Source organism: Eschrichtius robustus, chromosome 14 (genome assembly GCF_028021215.1).
Source record: "Eschrichtius robustus isolate mEscRob2 chromosome 14, mEscRob2.pri, whole genome shotgun sequence".
NCBI classification, from domain to species: Eukaryota; Metazoa; Chordata; class Mammalia; order Artiodactyla; family Eschrichtiidae; genus Eschrichtius; species Eschrichtius robustus.
In genome coordinates, this window is record NC_090837.1 from 19,208,242 (window position 1) to 19,229,324 (window position 21,083).

The window sequence follows — 21,083 nt, forward strand, 5'->3', positions numbered from 1 at the left end:
TCTAGAGTGTCTGGAAGAAGCGGAGCTTCGCGGGAGCTGAGAATTTAAAGAGAACCCTCGGCACCGCCCAGCCTCCGCACGTGTTACAATTCTTATTTTCTATCAGAATTCGGCGTGCTGGTGTATGACCACGTTTAACCGTTGTTACATTTAGATTCAGAATCATGCCCTTGTAAGGATCGCAATACTTGCCTGTTTTAATACTTGCGTGGGAGGCCGGCCAGTTATCTACCCCCCACCCCCCAGCCTGTCCTTTGCAGGGTGGAAGGGAGAGAGAGACATACTTTTCTTGGTGACTTTGAGCAAACCTCTCCCCCTCTCAGTGTGTCAGTTTCCCCATATGTAAAGTGAGGGTTTGGGTTGCAGTTTCCAAGTTTGCCATTGGCATGCGAATTCCGGGGGGTGGATGTTTCTTTAAAAATTCGGATGTTTGCGGGTGGAGGGCAGGCACACGTGGGTTTTGCAAGCTAGGCAGCTGATTCTAATACCTACTCAGGTGTGGGAGGGATCCTGCCAGCTTTAATCTCTTCCTTTATAGGACATGGTGTTAAACTTTAAAATGGAAACTTAAAACCTGGAGGAATGCCACTGTGAGACCACTTTGCAGACTGGATTTTGGCATTTGGGACAGAGCCTGGGCAATCTCTCTCTCTCTTGGGCTGGCCACTGGCTACCAGGTGTTTGCTTTGTGGAGACTAGATGGACAGATTCCTGGTGAAGGGGGCTGTCAGGGGCCTTATGGGAAAGAGGGAGCAAGAGCAGACCGGAGGAGGCCCAGCAGGGTTGGCCGAAGAGGAGGGGACCAGCGGGAAAAAGCCCAGGAGAGCAGCCCCGGGGAGTGGAGTCCACTCGGCAGGCCTCAGCTGGAGGCACATTGGAGCTGAGGGCCTGGACTGCGATTACACAGTCCTGTTTGGCAAAGCCGAAGCAGATGAGATTTTCCAAGAGTTGGAGAAAGAAGTGGAATATTTTACAGGTAAGCAGGGGACGGTGGGGTGTGTGTGGAAGGCTTGTTGGATAATAAAACTAGTGGTCCGTGTTCAGGGAAATCTGAACCCAGGAGCCATTAATTACAGATGAGTTTGTTAATTGCCTCAACACATATTCTGGGCACCTCTGGGCCAAGCAACTTGCTGGGTGCTTGGGATACAGACTTAATTAGTAACAGGGATCTCCTGTCCACTGAGAGCGGAGAGATGGTAAATTACCAGGTAATTCCTACGCACGAGGTTCTCAGCGTCACCTGGAGGACTTTGTTGCTTGTGAGAACACCATTGCTAGCCCTCCCCTGCAGTCTAGTGTCTAGAGTGTCCGGGTGCTACTGATGCTGCTGACCCGGGGACCACACACTGAGAACCGCTGCAAGGTGGCAGAGCACGGGGACGGGGAGACGTGGAAATGCCCACGGGAGACCCAGCCTCCATCCTGAGCTGCATTAGCACCATCTTCCATCGATGCCCACGCCCTTTGTCCCCACAGTTGGCAAAATCACCGCGCTAGCGTGTAACCTAAGTTCATTTTGCTCCAATTTCAGCCTCTGTATTACGGTCCTACTGAGCAATTAAGTTAGGGTGTTTTTATAAAAAACTTGGACTAGGGCTGTGTTTCTACAAGTGTCGGACAAGGATCACTGTCCTCACATGAACGTTTTGGGCGAGCCACAGTGATTTTTGAGGAGGGGGTCCCCGGTCGGGGCTTTAGATGTTATTCCTGTTTTACTTCCTTTTCTGAATACTCAGGGAGTGAGTGTGGATGGTCTGAGGCGCTGCCATGTTTCCCCTGCACAGGTGCGCTGGCCAGGATCCAGGTGTTTGGGAAGTGGCACAATGTCCCAAGGAAGCAGGCGACATACGGTGACGCTGGGCTGACCTACACCTTTTCAGGCCTTACTCTGTCTCCAAAGCCCTGGGTCCCTGTCCTAGAGCGCATCCGGGATCGCGTTTCTTTAGTGACTGGACAGACCTTCAACTTCGTGCTTGTCAACAGGTGACACCCTAACTGTTTTTACCTTTTGCTTTTGAGGACAGTGGACTGAATTTTATAAATCTCCTGTCTCTTCCAAAAAGAGGAGTTTAGGATTCCACCGTACTTTACTCATTTGTACAACAAATAATTCTTCAGTGTAGTTAGGGGAGTAGTAGTGGAACACAAGCAATTAGTCTTTATGGAGCTCTCACCATGGCGGGAGTGAGAGGCTGCAAACTGATGAACAGGTGAACAGGATAACTTCAGACGTTGATAAGTGTCTCGTAGAACATTAAACAGGCTGATCTAAGAACGGCTGGGAGGAAGGAGTCTGGGTTTCTCAGCAGCAGCACTCTTGACGCTTTGGGCCAGATAATCCTCTTTCTGGGGCCGACCTGTGCACTGCAGGACGTTGGGCGGCATCCCTAGCCTCCACCCACCAGATGCCAGTACCACCCTGTGAATGAAAAATGTTGCCTGCCAGATCATCCAACGAAGGATGCCGGGCCATCAAGCCACTGTAGCCCTGAGGGAACTCAGGATGGAGACATAGCCATCGCCAAGCCCTCAGCCCCTGCAGCCACCCCCAGTGGTGCCCCCTGAGGGGACTCAGGATGGGAAAGAACAGGATACTGGCCCCAGAGAGCTGAGGTGCATATCAAAGGAATGATTTCAGTGAGCCCAGACCGTCCCATACACCGAAAAGCACTAAATTCATTAGCTCGAGATGTCTGGTTTTCTTTTGATTATCAGTAATCTTTTGATGTTCTAACGACCATGTTTTGTCGGTTCCTCCCTTACCTCTTCGGAGCAGTCCCCCAGAGCTAGCTGAGAGGCTGCCTCCTGGGCTTAAGTCCTCAGTTTTGTCCACGGAATGAAACATAATTCTCAGCTTTTAGATTGTGCATTTTTTTCAGGGGTCCCTTTGGTCAGAGCAACCAGAATGTCTCCAGACATCGCCTAGTGCCCGCTGGGGGGCAGAGTCACCCTGGTGGAGAGCTCTGGGTTTAAGGGGAGATGGTTAGAGGAGGGTTCACGGAGGGGTGACGTTTGAGCTGGTGACTAAACCGAGAGAGAGCATGAGCCACACAGGCACCTGGAGGGAGAGCAGAGGGAGCCTGGGGTGTCTCGAGTGGAAATCCCGCTGGAGGTGCTGGAAGGCAGTGAATGAGGGAAAGAGGGGTATGGGCTGAGCTCAGAGGCCAGCAGGGGCCAGACTGGGCGAGGAATACGGCTTTTCTTCTAAGTGTAGGAAGAAACCGTCTTACGCGATGAAGGTTTACACATACAAACCCTACAGGAGAACTCTAAGACTCGTGTTTGGCCTCTATTGGTGAGGTTTTTTTGTTTGTTTGTTTTTTCCTGGCCATGCCACATGGCTTGTGGGATCTTAGTTTCCTGACCAGGGATCAAACCTGGGCCCCCTGCAGTGGAAGCGCAGAGTCCTAACCATTGGACCGCCAGGGAATTCCCTATTGGTTGTTTTTGTTTTGTTTTGTTTTTTAATTTGTTTTTATTTTTGGCTGTGTTGTGTCTGTCGCTGCGCACGGGCTTTCTCTAGTTGCGGGGAGCAGGGGTTACTCTTGGTTGTAGTGCGCGGACTTCTCATTGCAGTGGCTTCTCTTGTTGTGGAGCACGGGCTCTAGGCATGTGGGCTTCAATTGTTGTGGCGTGTGGGCTCAGTAGTTGTGGCTCGTGGGCTCTAGAGCGCAGGCTCAGTAGTTGTGGCGCATGGGCTTAGTTGCTCCGTGGCATGTGGGATCTTCCCGGACCAGGGCTCAAACCCGTGTCCCCTGCATTGGCAGGCGGATTCTTAACCACTGCGCCACCAGGGAAGCCCCTCCCTGTTGGTTTTAAAGCGTGTGATCAAAGACGGCTGATAACAAACTGAAAGACTTGCCTCATCTGTGGACCAGATACAGCCCTCCAGCCCCTGCAGAAACCTGTGCTTGTGGCACTGTTTCTCTGCAGGCAAACGAGGGCTCTGGGTGTGGGCATGTTTCCACAGAGGGCTGTTCTGTGAACTCTGCTTGTTTTCTCACTGCAGGTACAAAGACGGCCATGACCACATTGGTGAGCACAGAGATGATGAGAGAGAACTGGCTCCTGGGAGCCCCATCGCCTCTGTCTCCTTTGGGGCTTGCAGAGACTTCTTCTTCCGGCATAAGGATTCCCGGGGGAAGCACCCCTCCCGGAGGCTGGGGGTGGTCAGGCTCCAGCTGGCCCACGGAAGCTTACTTATGATGAACCACCCAACCAACACTCACTGGTACCACAGTCTCCCCGTCCGAAAGAAGATTCTGGCTCCCCGGGTCAACCTGACATTTCGGAAAATCCTGCCTATTGCAAAGTAAAAACGTTTTTAACAGCTAGTACTTCTGTTAGCTCCTTCCTTCTCTACTCCAAGAGGGAGCTGGCATTTCCTTTACCAACAGGGAACATGGAAAAGGTTTAACCCAAGCGCAGGGCTTCTTACATACAATGCTGAACTCAGAAACAGGATGTTTGTATCGAATCGGTGGATTACGAAAGAATACCAGTTGATTCTTTTCCTAACAAAATGATTCTTTTATTGCTATAATACACAGCAGATACAAAAGGTACCTTTAGCAAAAACATAAATCAGCAGTTATTATGGCATAAACTACGAGTTTAACTTAGGTTTTTGCAGAAAGAAGCGACTTTGTAAATAACTTAAAGCTAGAAATAAGAGTATTTGGCTGCTACTTAATACCTAATGATTTACAGAAAATGAGAAAATCGCCTTTAAGTCAGGGGAAGAGGCTTTGCACGGAGATCATTCACATTTACAACCGCGGCTCAATCCCTCCGACCAAAGATCTGCTTACAACTGAACGCTAAAAGGATGAGCCCCGTTCATGCCCGGCATCTCTCTTTAATGGCAGATTGCAAAGCGTAAGCAGCGGCAGAGCAGCAGTTGCTCAAAGCTACAACTTTGCCAGAAAGGTTAAGGTCACGTGATTGAGCATTTGTTTCCCCCAGACGCGGGTACCACGGGGACGTGCCTTTCACCGTCAAAGCCGGGGTCTGTAAGGAGTCAGGAAGGGACGTCTGCCGTGAACAGAGCAGAAGCTTTGTGCGGCTCCTTTCTCCCTGAGGTGTGTGGCCTGGAGAACTTCACAGTCCGTTCTGTCAATAGCGAGAGTTCCAAGTCCTCGGGATGCACGCTGGGCCTGGGGGAATGGGGATCGCCTGGGCCTCTAGCGCTTTCAGCTGACGCCAAGGCCTTGTCTGGGAGCGTCTGCCAGCTGGTCCCCACCAGGGGAAGCACAGTCCTCAGCCCGACCTCAGGTGACCTTTTGGACGCGTCTGATTACAAATCTTACCTCTGAAGAGTCAGTCTGCATTTGTTGTTTTTTTTTTTAAATAAAAGAGCCTAGCTAAAACATAGATACCCCTGTGTCATTGAAATTCCTTCGGCCCTGGGCTGCCTTCATTAGACTTACCTGAAGAGACGGGAGGATGCCCAAGAGAGACCTTTTTGTATGAGGCTACTGGAAACAAATACATTTAGAATATGGACCTAGAACAGAATGACAGTACTAGATATCAGCCATAATTGTATGTTCAAAAAGTTTTTTTAAACTTCTTTTTTGTGGCAAGGGCTGGACGTGGATGGTCATGGAATCTAACTCTTCACTTTACAGATGAGGAAACTGAGGTCCAGAGAGGCAGCAGCCCGAAGGTCAGTGCCCTTCTTTCAGAATCCAGCTCTCAAATGGAGGCCAGGATTGTCTTTTCTTTCCGACACAGCCCCCGGCTCCACCCGTAAACCTCAGGAGCTCTTTATGGGCAATAAATAAATAGATGAGAATAGCTGTCCACCGTGGGGTCCTTGTGTGAGAAAGGGTTTTCTACAGAGCGGAGGAGTCGTAGGTGTGGCACACAGGCCACCGAGTTCTGGCTGTTCACACAGTTCTATAATATGCGATAATCACACCTCGGAGTCCAGGATACAAAAGATAACAGCAAAGAGAAAGCTGGTCACTTGTAACTGACAAAGTAGAGAAAGAATTTCCCCGAGGGGCAGATTTGGCAGATGAGCTTTTACCACATATAAAGAATCGAAAGGTTAGAAAAAGCCATATAAAAAGGGAAGGCGGGTGTGCATCAGGCGTCTTTAAACTGTTCTGTTGCTCTCCATTCGGTAACTTTGGAAGGTACAGAGCTTTTGAAAAATTGTTTATATGATTCCCAGATGAGGTGTATTTTCCATAAGGGACATGCTACGAAAGCAATTGAGAGTGAAAGGCACTTTTTCTTCGAAGTTGTTGCCTTTAATAATTTCACTAATTCAACCATTTTTATGGGACTGCTTATTAAAAATAAAAGATCTATGCTGACACGTTGGAGGATCAGACAAAGTTAAACTCCCCTCTGAGAACACCTAATGTATCAGAATCTAAAAAAGGTGGCTTCTGGAGTCTGGTTTCTTTTAATTACCTGGATCAGGTGAGTGACAAGACACGCTCTAGACACAATGACTGTTTTCCTAGCCCGACACCGCCGCCCTGGTGCGCACGGGCAGAGCTGTGCGGGGAGCCTGACCTCGTTTGAATCGGGGCCACCAGCTCCTGTGTGGAGCCTGCTCTTAGAACACGCCAGAAGGCTGCAGGACTCTAGTGGGGCTGCTTGCACGTACACACCACAGCACGTACACACACGCGCGCGCGCGCGCACACACACACACACAGTTTGGACGGAGCCATCAGCTCTAGCTTCGGGGCCGGGGCAGAGTCATTCTTCAGACTTGCGCTCCTGACTCTGGTGCTGCATCTTGGAAAGAACACGCTCGTAAAACAGCAGGTAGGCGCTGGAGGACAGCACCTCCTGCAGGCTGGCCTTGCGGACGGTGTCATCAGAAATCCACAGCCACTGGTTGCTGGTGGAGAGAGGGTTCTTGGCCGAAGGCGGGGACCGTCGGTAGGTCACGAAGTGTCCCGAGTGCATGTCTCCGTGGTGGACGACAACTGCCACCAGCTGGAAGAGGTACGCGGAGGCGCTGAACGGTAGGAACAAACGCCAGTGGGTTACAAGTACAACGCGGAAGCTTTAGAGGCAAAAGCGAAGAGTAAAAAACCCTAGATGTTCAACAATAGGGGACTGACACAATGGTACAGCTAGACAACTGAAGACTATGCAACCACTGAAATAGAGACCTGTAAATACAGGTCTGGCCTGGTCAACTGTCCATTCTGTGAGTGTATGTATGTTGTGTAGTATATGCACACACACACAAATACACACACACACACACATACACATACACACACACATAACTTTACAGAGTGGAAGACAAAGATTTAACTGGTGAGGGCTTCCCTGGTGGCACAGTGGTTAAGAATCCGCCTGCCAATGCAGGGGACACGGGTTCGAGCCCTGGTCCGGGAAGATCCCACATGCCGCGGAGCAACTAATCCCGTGTGCCACAACTACTGAGCCTGCGCTCTAGATCCCGCGAGCCACAACTACTGAGCCTGTGAGCCACAACTACTGAAGCCCACACCTAGAGCCCGTGCTCTGCAACAAGAGAAGCCACCGCAATGAGAAGCCCGCGTACCGCAACGAAGAGTAGCCCCCACTCTCTGCAACTAGAGAAAACCCGCGCCCAGCAACGAAGACCCAATGCAGCCTAAAATAAATAAATAAAATAAGTAAATTTATTAAAAAAAAAAAGATTTAACTGGCAATCTATCTTTAGGTGGTGTCCCAAAAACTTTTTTAATTTCTTTCTTTATAGTCTATGTACATACTTTCATACATATGTACATGTATACACACACATAACATTTACATTTTATGGACTTTATTATAATTCTTATCTTTAAAGCCATCAGTGAATGAGGCGTATGCGTCTAAAAAGTGGCTCACCTGTAGTCAGGAACAGCTGGGAGGGGGAAGGGCATCGGGCTTGGCAGCGTGGGCAAGAAAGACGGGGAGCAGGCGCCGTTCATGAGAATCTGTGTTTTGGTGCCCCCCGGGGGATTCCGAACTGCAAGAGAAAAAGGCCAAAGGCAATGAAAGTGAGCAGCAGCTTTGGGTAAACAAAACATGGTTTGGATTAGCTTGAAATTTAACTCCGCAATAAGGCTACAAAAGAAAAACAGATAGTTGATTTTGTACTGTGCTGGTGCATAAAACTCCCTTTTTGTCTCCGCCTGCTTTAACCCCAAATAGGAAACAACGTACCCAGCTCCTAGCCTCCTGCTCACTTTGACAGCTTTGTGAAGCTTTGAGATTCCCAGCCCTGTTTGCTAAAGACCTGCACCCCTGCCAGGGAGAAGAGGAAGCCAGGGCAAAGAGGTCCTTGATTTAAAACTGGGCCCTCTTCCCGCCCCAGCTGCTCCCAATGTTAAACTATTGATCTGCTGAGAAAGGACAAAGCTCGGTCTCCCTGTGAATGATGTCCTGCCAGGCCACACAAATGGATGTAAGAAAGAATTATGGTAGTAAGGGGTGTTAGGTGGGGAAAGGTGGGGTGCAGGGAAGACAGTCCTGGCACACGGTTGGCGAGTTCAGGCTTGGAGCCTTGAAAGTCAGTGAGTTTTCCTCATTTACAAAGAACTGAACATATTACATACAACACCTTTACAAAACTGTCCCAACACTTCATTCCAGTACCAGATCCCCCGTCTGCTGTTTGCCCCTGGACCAATCAGCCTCTGGGAGCCTCGGTTTTCTCTTCAGTGAGACAGAGTGATAATAGCTACCTGGCTTCACTGGGACCTGATTCAATAATTAGCTTCAAGGGAGGATGGCAATGGGATCAGACAACAAGCAATTCAGTAAAGAAGGATCAACCCAAATAAGATGTTCGGGGATCTTCAGCCAGGACACTGCCTCCCCACAGTTCCTGTCTAAACAAGGTGACTGTATTGGGGGGAAGAAAAGAGAAGAAATTCACTGGAATGAGGTGAGCCAATTATTGTTTAGTCAGAAGACCAGAAAGCAACCTTTTGCTTTCCTGCCTGTAGTTTTTCATTTGTCAGAGAGTTTTTAAAAACTAGACATCTCATGACTATATCATTTAAACCTCTTTTACAAAACCTTCCCTCTCCCACCCCCAATCCTGCTGTTCTCAAGAATTTAAGCAGCCGTCGGGCAAGCCTGGCCCTTGTGGCACAAGGAACCGAGAAGATCCCTCTCTGTGCCGCAAATTCCAGCTGCGCTGGCCCCTCGGGCAGGCACCTGGCTTGGGGGCTGCCAGCCCATCCTGCAGCTCCAGTGCAGGCCCCGCCTTCTCGTGCAGCTCGGGGCTGCGGTGACCGGGCTTGTGTCCGAGGAGGCGATACTTGTAGATGTCCATCATCAGGAACTCGTTGAACTGCACGTGCTCGTGCCGCTTCAGGGGTGTGCCGTGGCTGGACCAGCTCAGCCGCTGGAGGTGGATGCACAGACACTGGGGGAGCTGCGGGTGGGAGAGACGGAAAGAGCCGCAGGTCGGGAGCGGGACCCGGGGGGCCCTCGGGAGCAGAGCCGGCCAGGCATGCGGCATGGGCTCACCTTCCCTAGTTTTAACTGTTTGACAAACGTGGTCCTCTGGTGTTCCACCTTCTCCCCATTCAGCGTCCCTTTGGCTTCAATCTGAAATAAAGGAAACATCTCTCTGCAGAAATTCTTTTTTTTTGGTTTTTTTTTTTTTTTGGCAGCGTTGCGCAGCTTGCAGGATCTTAGTTCCCCGACCAGGGATCAAACCCACGCCCTCGGCAATGAAAGCGCAGAGTCCTAACCACTGGACCGCCAGGGAAGGCCCTCTGCAGAAATTCTTGAAACAGGACCCCTAGGGAGAGCTGCGGGTCAGGCTGGCATTACAAGTGCATTCACTGGGCACTTGACGTCCACCTGCTGAAGGAACTCAGCTGCCCAATTATCTGTGAGTTGTCTTCACTCTTTTAGTCATTAACTAATGGTGACCGTGGAGGCACAAGAAGTAAAGAGGCCACACTGAAACTGACACTAGCATGTCATCTGTTTCGTTCTGTGTCTTCAAAATTTCTGGCCCCCACAGTTCCTCTTAATTCAGAGGGTGATGTTTAATTGCTCGGGGGAGTCGGGCAGGTCGCTCAGCTGAAGCAGATGTGAAACAGGAGGGTACGGAGGCAACTGCAGTGAATTGGAGCGGGCCTGTGCCACCTCAAAGCATGGCATTCAAATTTTTTTCTTTAAACATTTTGTGGACGAAACCAAACTCATCTGGGAAAAAGATTTGGTCCGTGGGCTGCCAATTTCCTCAGCAACTTAGATGGATGTGGCTGTGGCTGCAGAGAGCCTCTGGGGGTAGTCGGCAGAGCTCAGGGCCGACGGTGTGGGAAGCGCTGTATCAGGACACGTGAGCCGGCTTGGGAAATGGCACTTGGGGTTAAAGCCATACCTTCGTACAGTTGTCACATACGACATCCCGCACGGATTCCGATGAGATGAAGTGGTGAAGGCAGTGGTCCAGGGTCAGTGGATGACCCTACAGCACAAGAAGAACATTCATGATTACAATGCAAGGAGAGCTAGACTGAAACTGTTAACAGTGTGAAGCCCAGAGCTTTATTCTGCTTAGGCGGGCAGTGAAGCTTCACAGACACAACTGGGTGTTTCCTGAACAAATGGGGCGCCCAGAGCATCCTGGATTTGCTCTTATGGACGGATTCAAGGGTATGAGGACATAACACTGCAGAAAGTTATGGGCTTCCATGTTCTTGTAGATAGCTTTGAATTTGAGATTAATGTGTGTGTGTTGTGTGTTTAAAAAAGCCAAAATTTCTGCAGCAAGAGAGAAAATGCCCACCTTCTCCCCCCAAGACAGGCCAAGGTACCACAGATTAAAACTAAGACGGGTTCAACCAACCATGTGTCTGAGTCATGTGTAGTAGCTGAGCTACACGAAATGTATCAGAGCCCTTTCAGATTCAAATGTCTCCAAAACAGACCCCAAGTAAACCACAGATCACTACATACCCATGTGGCAGCTGGAATACTTAGTGAAAGGCTATCGAAGGTATCAAATCGAACGGGACTCTGAAACACATATTGCAGAAAATCCAGAAAGGACTTAGGTTCAATTCAAAGCTTTATAGATGGGAAGATATATGCCTATAAAACAGTTTAATATTTACATGCCCAACAGTAACATAGTCAAACATAATGTACTTACCTAGAAGCAAATTCTATTAAGAACAACCTTGTAAACATAAGAACTACAATAATACTAAAGGATATCTTGGAAAAACTATACAATAGCATACCTGACCCAGCAATTTTGGGATTTTTATCCTAAGGAAATAACCATGGATAACATAACTACAAGGATGTGGTTATCACAGCATCATTTATGACAGCAAAATGTGAATTGGTGAAAATTCTAGGGAATGATTAAATAAATTATATCATGTCCATATATTATAGAATGGAATACTATATTAAAAATAGTGTAGTAGAACTATACATGATTATATGGAAAGATGTGCATGTTATATTATTAGCTGCAAAAAAAGCCCCAAAACAACAAATGATAAAACAGGGTTAAGAGTTCCTGCTTTCGGACTTCCCTGGTGGCGCAGTGGTTAAGAATCTGCCTGCCAATGCAGGGGACACAGGTTCGAGCCCTGGTCCGGGAAGATCACACATGCCATGGAGTGACTAAGCCCATGCGCCACATCTACTAAGCCTGCGCTCTAGAGCCCGTGCTCCACAACAAGAGAAGCCACCGCAATGAGAAGCCCGCGCACCGCAACGAAGAGTAGCCCCACTCGCCACAACTAGAGAAAGCCTGCATGCAGCAATGAGGACCCAACACAGCCATAAATAAATAAATAAATATATTAAAAAAAAAAAAAAAAGAGTTCCTGCTTTCGATGATGGCACGGTAGGTTGGCTAGACTAACTCTCCTTGACACAACAGTTGTAAAATCTGGACCAAAACAAAACAATTTGAACAACTGGAGGGCTACCAAAAGCAGGAAGAAATGGAGAAGAAGTCAATTCTTGGAGAAACAGGACCTCCGTGGGTGAGATTTGTATTGTGTGGCTTCTTTGCCTGAGGGTACCCCCTAATCCATGCAGTTCAGTGTTGGGTGGGAAAAAGCAGCAGTCTTACAGGATTAAGGTATCAGAAGACAGAGTTCAGGGCTGGTACAGAGGCTGGAGGAAATCCCAGAAAGAGAAGAGCCAAGAGAGGATAAGCCCTAAAATCTGTGTATAAACCCTGCCTGATTCCATGGCTGATCCCTAAAGCACACAGACACGGAAGAGGCTCCAGGGACTCAGCAAGAAGCTGCGCTGGAGGCTGAGAAAACTGAGCAGAGGTTCTGCCGCCCATTGTTGGGAGAGATGGGGTTTGGAGTTTGAGCTCAGCCAAGGCAACCGCCTGCTAGAACAGAATTCATTATTTCTCAGAGAGACATACCAGAATCCAGAGTCTCTACTACAGTGTCAATATTAAAAAATTACTAGACATACAGAACAAAGAAAGAAGAAAGTGTGACCCATGGTGTGTAGGGAAGAGGAGGTGATGACCTGGATGGTGAAATTAGCACAAGGACCCTAAAGAAGTATAAATATGCTCAAGGGGACTTCCCTGGTGGCGCAGTGGTTAAGAATCTGCCTGCCAATGCAGGGGACATGGGTTTGAGCCCTGGTCCGGGAAGATCCCACATGCCACGGAGCTACTGAGACCACGTGCCACAACTACTGAAGCCCGTGCCTAGAGCCCGTGCTCTGCAACAAGAGAAGCCACCGTAATGAGAAGCCTGCACACCGCAATGAAGAGTAGTCCCCACTCGCTGTAGCTAGAGAAAGCCCATGCACAGCAACGAAGACCCAACACAGCCAAAAATAAATAAATAAGTAAATAAATAAAAAAAAAATACGCTCAAGGACAAAAACGAAGAGAGAGTTATTTAGATCTAGCGGAGGACAAATAGAGAATCTCAGCAGAGAAATGGAAATTATAGAGAACCAAAAGAAATATATAATTAAAAGGAACAATAACTAAAATGAAAAATTCACTGGGCAAGCAAACAGAGATTGAAGATGGAAAAGACAGTCAGTAAATTTGAAGATAGGTCAATAGAAATTATCTAAATTGAAGGACACGGAGGAGAAAGACTGAAGAAAAAAGAACCAAGCCTGAGTGACCCTGAGGGACAATATCAAATGGACTAACAAGTCGAGAATGGGGCATACATTTTTTTGAAAAAAATAATGGCCAAAAAAATGTTCAAAGTTGGTGAAAAGCATAAATGTACCTAAATGTAACCAAACCAAAACAACAGCAACACTGTCAACCCAAAATTCTATACGCAGCCAAACCAGTCTTCAAGAAGAAGAAGGGCAAAACAAGAACATTTTTATATAAATGAAATCTAAGTGAATTTGTCAACAGACCTGCAAGAAATGGTAAAGGAATATTTTTAGACTGAAGGGAGAAAAACATCAAATGGACCTGGATCTACGGAAAGCACTGAGGAATACTGAAAATGGTAAATGTGAAATTTTTTTCTTTTAATTTCTTTTAAACACATATAACTGTTTAGAGCAAAAATTTTTATGACAGTGTTGTGGGGTTTATAACGTATGTAGATGTAAAGAATATATACGACAAAGCACAAAAGATGGGGTAAGAGAACTATACTTTCACAATGTTCCTACATTTTACACAAAGGAATATTATATTAACTCTAAATAAACTGTGATAAGTTAACGCTGCATGATGTAATCACACACACACAAATGTAAAAAAAGTGTAGCTACAAAGCTAACAGAGGAATTACAATGGAATACTAAAAAGTATTCAATTAACCCAAAAGAAGGGAGGAATGGAGGAACAGAGAAACAAAAACTATGTGAGACAAGTAGAAAACAAACGGTAAAACAGCAGACCTAAATCCACCCTATAAATACCTACATTAAATGTAAATGGACTAAACACACCGATTAAAAGGCAGATAGGAAGCTGGATAAAAAGGCAAGACCCGATTACATGCTGTCTACAAAAGCCACACTTTAAATACAAAGACAAAAGATAGGTCAAAAATAAGAACACAGAAAGAGACATACCATAGAAACAGACAAAATAGACTTCCAGACAAGGAGTCTTACTAGAGATAAAGAGGGACATTTCATCACGACAATAAGAGTCAACTCATCATAATTAATTCATGTGTATGTGCCTAATAGCAAAGTCTCAAAAGAAATTCAGCAAAAATAGAACTAAAGAAAGAAAAAGAAACAAATTCCAGCAAACACTTAAGGAAAAAGCAATACCAATATTACCCAAAGACCTTGAGGAAATAGAGGCAGGAATACTTCCCAGCTTATTTTATGAGGCTAGAATAACCATTATAATAAAACCTGAGAAAGACATTACAAGAAAATCATAAACATAAAACACGAATAGCCTTCAGAAAATGTTAGCAAATCAAATCTAGTAATATATAAAAAGAATGACATCACAATAAAATGAAATTTATCCCAGAAACACAAAGGTAGTTGAACATTAGAAAAATCAATCACTGTAATTCACCATATTAACAGAATAAAAGAAAAAAAAAAAGATCATCTCAATATATGTAGAAAAAGCAAGACAAAATCCAATTATTAGTCATGATAAAAACTCTCAGCAAACTAGGAATAGAAAAGAACTTTCTCAGTGTGATAAAAGGAGAATATGAAAACTCAAAGAAAACATCATACTTAATTATGAAACACCAAATATTTGTTTCTTAAGATTTGAAATGAGGCAAAAGTGAAAACAACCCAAATGTCCATCAGCTGATGAATGGATAAACAAAATGTGGTCTATCCATACAATGGAATATTATTTGGTAATAAACAGGAATGAAGTACTGATACATGCTACAACATGTGGAAGAACCCTGAAAACATTCTGCTGAGTGAAAGAAGCTAGTCTCAAAGCACCATATGTTATATGATTCCATTTATATGAAACATCCAGAATAGACAAATTATATAGAGACAGAAAGTAGATTAGTGGTTTCCTAGGGCTGACAGAGTGTGGGGAGAGATGAGAAATGACTGCTAATGGGTACAGGGGTGGTTTTTTTGTGTGTGCGGGAGCGAGGGGTGGGTGATGAAAAATATTCTAAAATTGACTGAGGTGACAGTTGTACAATTCTCTATTTTTGCATCATGCTCAAAATTCTGCATAATAAAAATTTAAAATCTCAAAAGCTAAACACACACACACACACACACACACCCCCCCCCCCAAAAAACCAGCCCTAGAATCTGTTGTGTTCACCGTGGGTATAGACCCAACCTTAGGACTCAAAACCCTGCCAATCACAATGGGTCTGCTGCTCTTGGTACAGAAGATGACATCTGAGAATCAACTGATATGTCAGCACTGACCAAGGGTGGGCAGTCGGTCCACCAAGCCTACAGACCCCAGAAAAATCACAAAAGCCAGACACCAATGTCAGTCCCCATGCTCTGGATCCTTCATGAATCTTAACTTAAATAAAACCTTGCCAGAAAATATCAAGTATTGGTACTGTATTTACCTGGTGCTCACAGTGTTTGCAGACCATGTTACTAGTAAGTCTTCCATGAAAAGGATGCTGGGACTTCCAGTGGTTAGATGTGGGATGAGGTGACCCTGGAATACAGAACACCTTTTGAAAGGCCACCTCTAGCCCACTGGCACCAACCTCAAAATTCACCCCCCTTCTTAGTATGTGGTAGACACACCTTCTTTAGAAAAAAAAAAAAAAAGTTCTTGAAAAGGAAACTGAAAGAGCTTCCCTTATTGAAATCCATCAAAAAGACAACCAGTTCCCTTCACAGGAGAATTTACACAGGTCCTTAAATGTGGTTTCTATATAATAGGTACAGCCACATTTAAAAAAGAAATTTGTGTTTGAGAACGTCTTTTTACAAACATTTGCTTCAAATGTTTGAGATGTCACAAGAATGATACCACTGGTGAACATTCCATAAAGTGAGATAAACTTCTGAAATCATCAGAATAAGCAGGTTCTGAAAAACGCGAGTTTTGCGGGGGACAGGACGGGGGCTAGCGGAATAAACACAGCAGCGTGGTGTGCTAGTTGGAACCACGGGCTCCAAGTCAGGCCAGCCTGGGCTGGGTCCTGGCTTTGCTTATTAGCCATGTGACCCAGAGCCAGAGACTTCATCCCTGTAAGCCTCAGTTTGCCGGAAATGGGGATAATTATGACCCCACTATCCTCCATACCGCCAACTTCATAGAGCTGTTGGGAGGCTTAAATGAGATATTACGGTGCCTGGCACACGGTATGGACCCAAAAGAGAATTGTTCTCATTACTACCAGTGTGCAAAGGAATTGATACGTCATTTTTTTTTTAAGTGTTAAGAAAACAATAATTTCCTTCTAAGGAGGAAGGGATCATTTGCAGGAATAGTTGGCCAAAGTGTAAATGCTGAGGACACGGCAGTTTCAGCTTATTAAGTTCACCGGAGGACCAATTCAAGAAGGTAAAGAAAAACCCTAGTTTGAGGGAGAAATAAGTCCGTTCAGAGGAAACTGAGCAGGGCTCGGGTGTGATGGAACAATTCAAGATGTTCACCAGGGGGACAGTTTAAAACTGTTTCCACAACACAAGTTCCTTTCAAGTACACACACTCCAAGTCAGAATGCGTGTCACCAGAAAAAACATTATTTTTAGAAAACATAAAGCAAATTATTGTCACATCTAAAAAGTACACATCTCACGTGTTATAGTTCAACGGAAAATGACTACCTCTGGTGCGGCAGGTGATCTGTCTGGGAGTCACTTCTGACTGCTGCTGTAGGGCAAGAAAAAGAAAGAGGCTGAAAACCCTAGTGCAATCTCTCTGATCACCCACCCTCACCCCACTCCTAAGTCTCACAAGTTTCTGTGCTGACTGCACAGCTCAAAATCAACTCTATTTATTTATATATTTTTTTACTTTTTGGCCACGCCGCTCGGCACGTGGGATCTTAGCTCCCCGACCAGGGATCGAACCCAAGCCCTCTGCCTTAGAAGCACGGAGGCTTAACCACTGGACCACCAGGGAAGTCCCTCAAAATCAACTTTAAACCAAGCTTCCTAAAAGGGGCCTTAATTATGCTCTCTGGTTGGTTACTGTACCTGTCCCTTCACCAAATGCAACTGAACATACTGCCTCTCCGGAATATTCCCCCCCTTTTACTAATTAACTTTTATCAACTCCCTAACATTTATAATGTGCCAGAGAAATAAGATTCATTTAGCATTCCTGTGGCTCCTTGTTCTCCTGTATTAAATAGGGGGGAAAAATACATTCTTTCATCTCAAGCCCAACACAAATTGCAGCAAGGAATCGTTTTTAAGAGCTTGACATCCCTAACCAAAGTCACCAACTGCCAAGTGTGACGTTTAAGACCCTCCCCCAGCCTCACTCCCACCACTGGGTTTTTATCAAATCTTACTTTTGAGTTTAAAGTTACACGAAAATTACATTTGTATTCCCTGTACCTGTTCAATATGCACAGACCGCATTCACTGTATTGAGAGTGTTAATGGTTTACCTCTAGGGAATGCACATCAAACAGATGTGTGACCCGGGGCTGGTGGTCCCGCTCATCCTCCAAAGACGAGGTAATGACATGGAATAACTCATGAGCGTCCTGTCAAAGGGCAAAGCATTCTTCAGAGTGGCCCGAAGAGGCCGCGGCAACGTCCGAACCACCCCTGTGTGGACCACCAGGAAGACCCCCTATGGCTAAGGTGGGCAAAATTTGCTTTCCACCTTCTCAAGGCCCAGTGCGTTAAATGGAAATGGTTACATCCTAGACATTTTCACGAGTAAAGGCCCTCAACTGAGAGGCCCAAGGGGAGAGAGAAGGAAAGAATGCTGGGTGGGCAGGCTTCACGCTGATCTGAGCCGTCTCTGAGCCTGTTTCGCTTTACTGAGATGGCTCTGACCTCTGCTCTACCTGACTACTGTTTTTTTTTCATTGTGGTAAAGCACTCATCCAATTTAAGCTTTTTACGTGTACAGCTCATTGGCATTAAGCACATTCACACTGTTGTGCTACCATCACCACCGTCCATCTTCAGAACATTTTTCATCTTCCCAAATGGAAACTCCACGCCCACTAAACACTAACTCTCCAATCCGCCCCCACCCCTCGGCACCCACTGTTCTACTCTGTTGTCTATGAATTCCGCTTATCCTCAGATAAGTGGAATCATACAGTATCTGTCCTTTTGTGACTGACTTGTTTCACTTAGCACAATATGCCGATTCATCTATGATGCAGCACAGAATTTCCTTCCTTTCAAAGGCTGAGTAATAACTCCACTATGTACACCTATCACATCTTGTTTATCCATCAGCCATGGATGGGCGGGTGAGCTGCTTCCGCCTTGCAGCTGTCGTGAACGATGCTGCTGCGAACAGGGCTACACGAATATCTGAGTCCCCGCTGTCAGCTCTCCCGGGCGAACACCCAGAGGCAGAGTTGCTGCCTACTACTTTTTTTTTTTTTTCTTATAAATTCATTTATCCATTTATTTATTTTTGGCTGTGTTGGGTCCTCGCCTCTGTGCAAGGGCTTTCTCTAGTTGCGGCGAGCGGGGGCCACTCTTCATCGCGGTGCGCGGGCCTCTCACTATCGCGGCCTCTCCTGTTGCGGAGCACAGGCTCCAGACGCGCAGGCTCAGTAGTTGTGGCTCACAGGCGTAGCTGCTCCGAGGCATGTGGGATCTTCCCGGACCGGGGCTCGAACCCATGTCCCCTGCATTGGCAGGCGGACTCCCAACCACTGTGCCACCAGGGAAGCCCACAGGGGACTACTTTTTAAGGATCAACTCAAACACCCCTCTCCCCAAAGCCAAAGCCACCCCGACTCCCCTGGGATGGGCAGCCCATGCACGCTGAACTCTAATGCGGCTGATCCTCACTGGGCTGCCACTCTTGGCTCCGTCCACAGTCACCAGAGCGATCTGTTTTTAAAGGCAAATGACTTTTCTGCTTTCAGCCTCCCGATGGCCTCCACTGCTGCAGTAAACGGCTCCCTTCTTAGCTAGCTGACCAGCCCCGACACGCCCCGGCCCCTAGAACCCTCTCCCCCACTCGCTGTGCCCCAGCCCCTGGCCTCCTCTTGCTCCCTGAATGCGCCAAGCCGGCTCCCACCTCAGGCCCGGGTCTTCACGCGGCCGCCTCTCTCTCATCCTTCAGGGCTCCTCAGGGAACCCTCCATCACCAGCCCTCCCTGACCTAACCTCACCCCTGGCCACTCAGCAGCGGCCCTGCAGGCTCTCCCTCCAAAACACCCGCTGAATCCCTGAGGTCTCTCCATCTGCCCTGCCTCGGCCCCAGTCTGAGCCGGACCCTCTCCAGCCTGGGTGTCTGCACGGCCTCCCAGCTTTCCTCTCTGCTCCCGTCCTGCCCCCCTGCACGCCTGCTGTACACAGAGGCCAGCGTGGTCCTGTTCACATGTTAGGTCGGGCCAAAGCAGTCCCCTGTCAAAGCTCCTAGTGGCTCCCCCTGCACGCAGAGCAGAAGCCCAGCTCCGGCCCTCGGCCTCCCAGGCCCTGCACTCCTCACAGCCCCCTCTCCTCCACTGCTTGCCCTGCCCTTCCTGTCCTTCTCCAAACGCTGTGTCCTTGCAGCTGCTCGAGGCTTTCGCCCCGGCTTTGCTCCTCCGGCTGGCACACTGCGCCCACAGCACCCCGGGCCTCGCTCCTCTTTAGACTCCAGGTCTCAGCTGAAACCTCAGGTCTCTAGAGAAGCCGCCCCCTCTAAAGGAGTCCCCCTGCCGCTTTCCTCTCACCGCCCGTCCTCCCACACTTTCTCACATCACCTTCTTAGCACATGTTAAGGTTACCTGTGAACGGTCAGCAGCCCCACCCTCACTACACCGCGAGCTCCTTGAGCACAGGGCCCCTGCAAGTCACGCTTGCTGCTACCACCCAGCGCCCTCAGCAGGCCCTTCCCGAGGCCGGCATTCAGTAAGTATTTGTTGCACGTATGAATGAATCCCCTCTGAGGCTATGACCAGCAGTTGGCGAGAGAGTGATGGAGAGTCAAAGGTAAGTAAGGCAAGGCTCTTGCCCTCAGGGACTCACAACCCAGGGGCAGACACGGCAGCCTTGCTACTATCTAGCAGTGCAATGCTATGGCCCTGTTATGACCAATGAGCCCTGGACGTGGAGCTGAGGGAGGATCATCTCTTCCTGCAAGGCTCGGGGAGCCCTGACAGACCAGGCATCTGGGCCAGCCCGTGAAGCATGAGCAAGGGTCCACCACAGAGAAAAATCCCAAGACAGGACGGAGTCGGATCCAAAACCTATTCTGTCACTGTCAGCCACGTGACTACCTGGCCTTGAGAAAAGGAACAGTATCGCAGAAGAGCTGAAGAGCAGCCACTTTAGTGCCAGACTGGCTTGAATCCTGGCTCTGTCACTCAAATAGCTGTGTGACTTTGGGCAAGTCACCTGACTGCTCTGAACCTCAGTGTTCTCATCTGTAAAATGGGGATAGTAACAGTAACTCCTTACAGGGCTGTGGTGAGGATCCAATCAGATAATTCACATACCTGGTCCAAAGCACCCGACAGCTCTAGCTTTAGACACTGAAAAGTGGTTGGATGACCAGATCATTAATAGTGAAGGTGTGGACAAGGCTCCACGCTAGACGCTCTGGATACCTTCAAAGAGGAACAGAACCAGAGAGAGACATGCTTTCTCCTTCCCACGCACACTACGGCACTCTGCGGCTCAGTGTCAGACACTGGAAATACTCCCCAGGAGCAACTGGGACTTAAGTGGGTCCTTGACAGAAGAGCAGGACTTAGAAAAGGAATGTGGGCAAAGAATGTCGCCTGTCATATCAGTAAACAAAGGACGTTGCTGGCCACCAAGCCATCAGCTCCTGCAGCCGCCCCCTACTGTGTCCTCTGAGGGGATTCAAGGTGGAGAAAAGCAGGATACCAGCCCTAGACAGCTAAGGGGCATTTCGAAGGAATGATTTCAATGAACTCAGACCCTTGCATCTTCCCTTACACAGAAAAATGCTAAATTCATTAACTTGAGATGTCTGTTTTTTCTTTAATTAACAGTAATCTTTTGATGTTCTGACTACCTGGTTTTGTTTT

At 47.5% G+C, this 21,083-nt stretch overlaps 2 protein-coding genes across 6 annotated transcripts in view; one reads left to right on the plus strand and one right to left on the minus strand.

The window, feature by feature from the left end:
* ALKBH2 (alkB homolog 2, alpha-ketoglutarate dependent dioxygenase) lies at positions 1-5,376 on the plus strand. Of its 3 annotated transcripts, XM_068562837.1 has the most exons (4): positions 1-172; positions 539-976; positions 1,788-1,986; positions 4,013-5,376. In XM_068562837.1, exons 2-4 carry the CDS (start codon positions 700-702, stop codon positions 4,317-4,319), a joined length of 783 nt encoding a protein of 260 aa, XP_068418938.1. In that variant the 5' UTR covers positions 1-172; positions 539-699; the 3' UTR covers positions 4,320-5,376. The 3 variants fall into 3 exon arrangements, with proteins under 3 accessions (XP_068418938.1, XP_068418937.1, XP_068418939.1); XM_068562836.1 differs by having other exon boundaries at positions 1-976; XM_068562838.1 differs by lacking the exon at positions 1,788-1,986 and having other exon boundaries at positions 1-976.
* USP30 (ubiquitin specific peptidase 30) overlaps positions 5,353-21,083 on the minus strand; it is a 27,401-nt gene continuing 11,670 nt past the window's right edge. Inside the window, exons 5-13 of one of the 3 annotated variants that reach the window (XM_068562834.1) lie at positions 17,511-17,609; positions 16,720-16,762; positions 15,501-15,595; positions 10,936-10,995; positions 10,358-10,444; positions 9,490-9,570; positions 9,175-9,394; positions 7,858-7,978; positions 5,353-6,988 (exon numbers count right to left, since the gene is read on the minus strand). In XM_068562834.1, the coding sequence (XP_068418935.1) occupies positions 6,724-6,988; positions 7,858-7,978; positions 9,175-9,394; positions 9,490-9,570; positions 10,358-10,444; positions 10,936-10,995; positions 15,501-15,595; positions 16,720-16,762; positions 17,511-17,609 (1,071 nt within the window). In that variant the 3' untranslated portion in view covers positions 5,353-6,723. Of the gene's footprint in view, positions 6,989-7,857; positions 7,979-9,174; positions 9,395-9,489; positions 9,571-10,357; positions 10,445-10,935; positions 10,996-15,500; positions 15,596-16,719; positions 16,766-17,510; positions 17,610-21,083 lie in introns of all 3 variants that reach the window. The other 2 variants (XM_068562833.1, XM_068562835.1) reach the window with 2 other exon arrangements.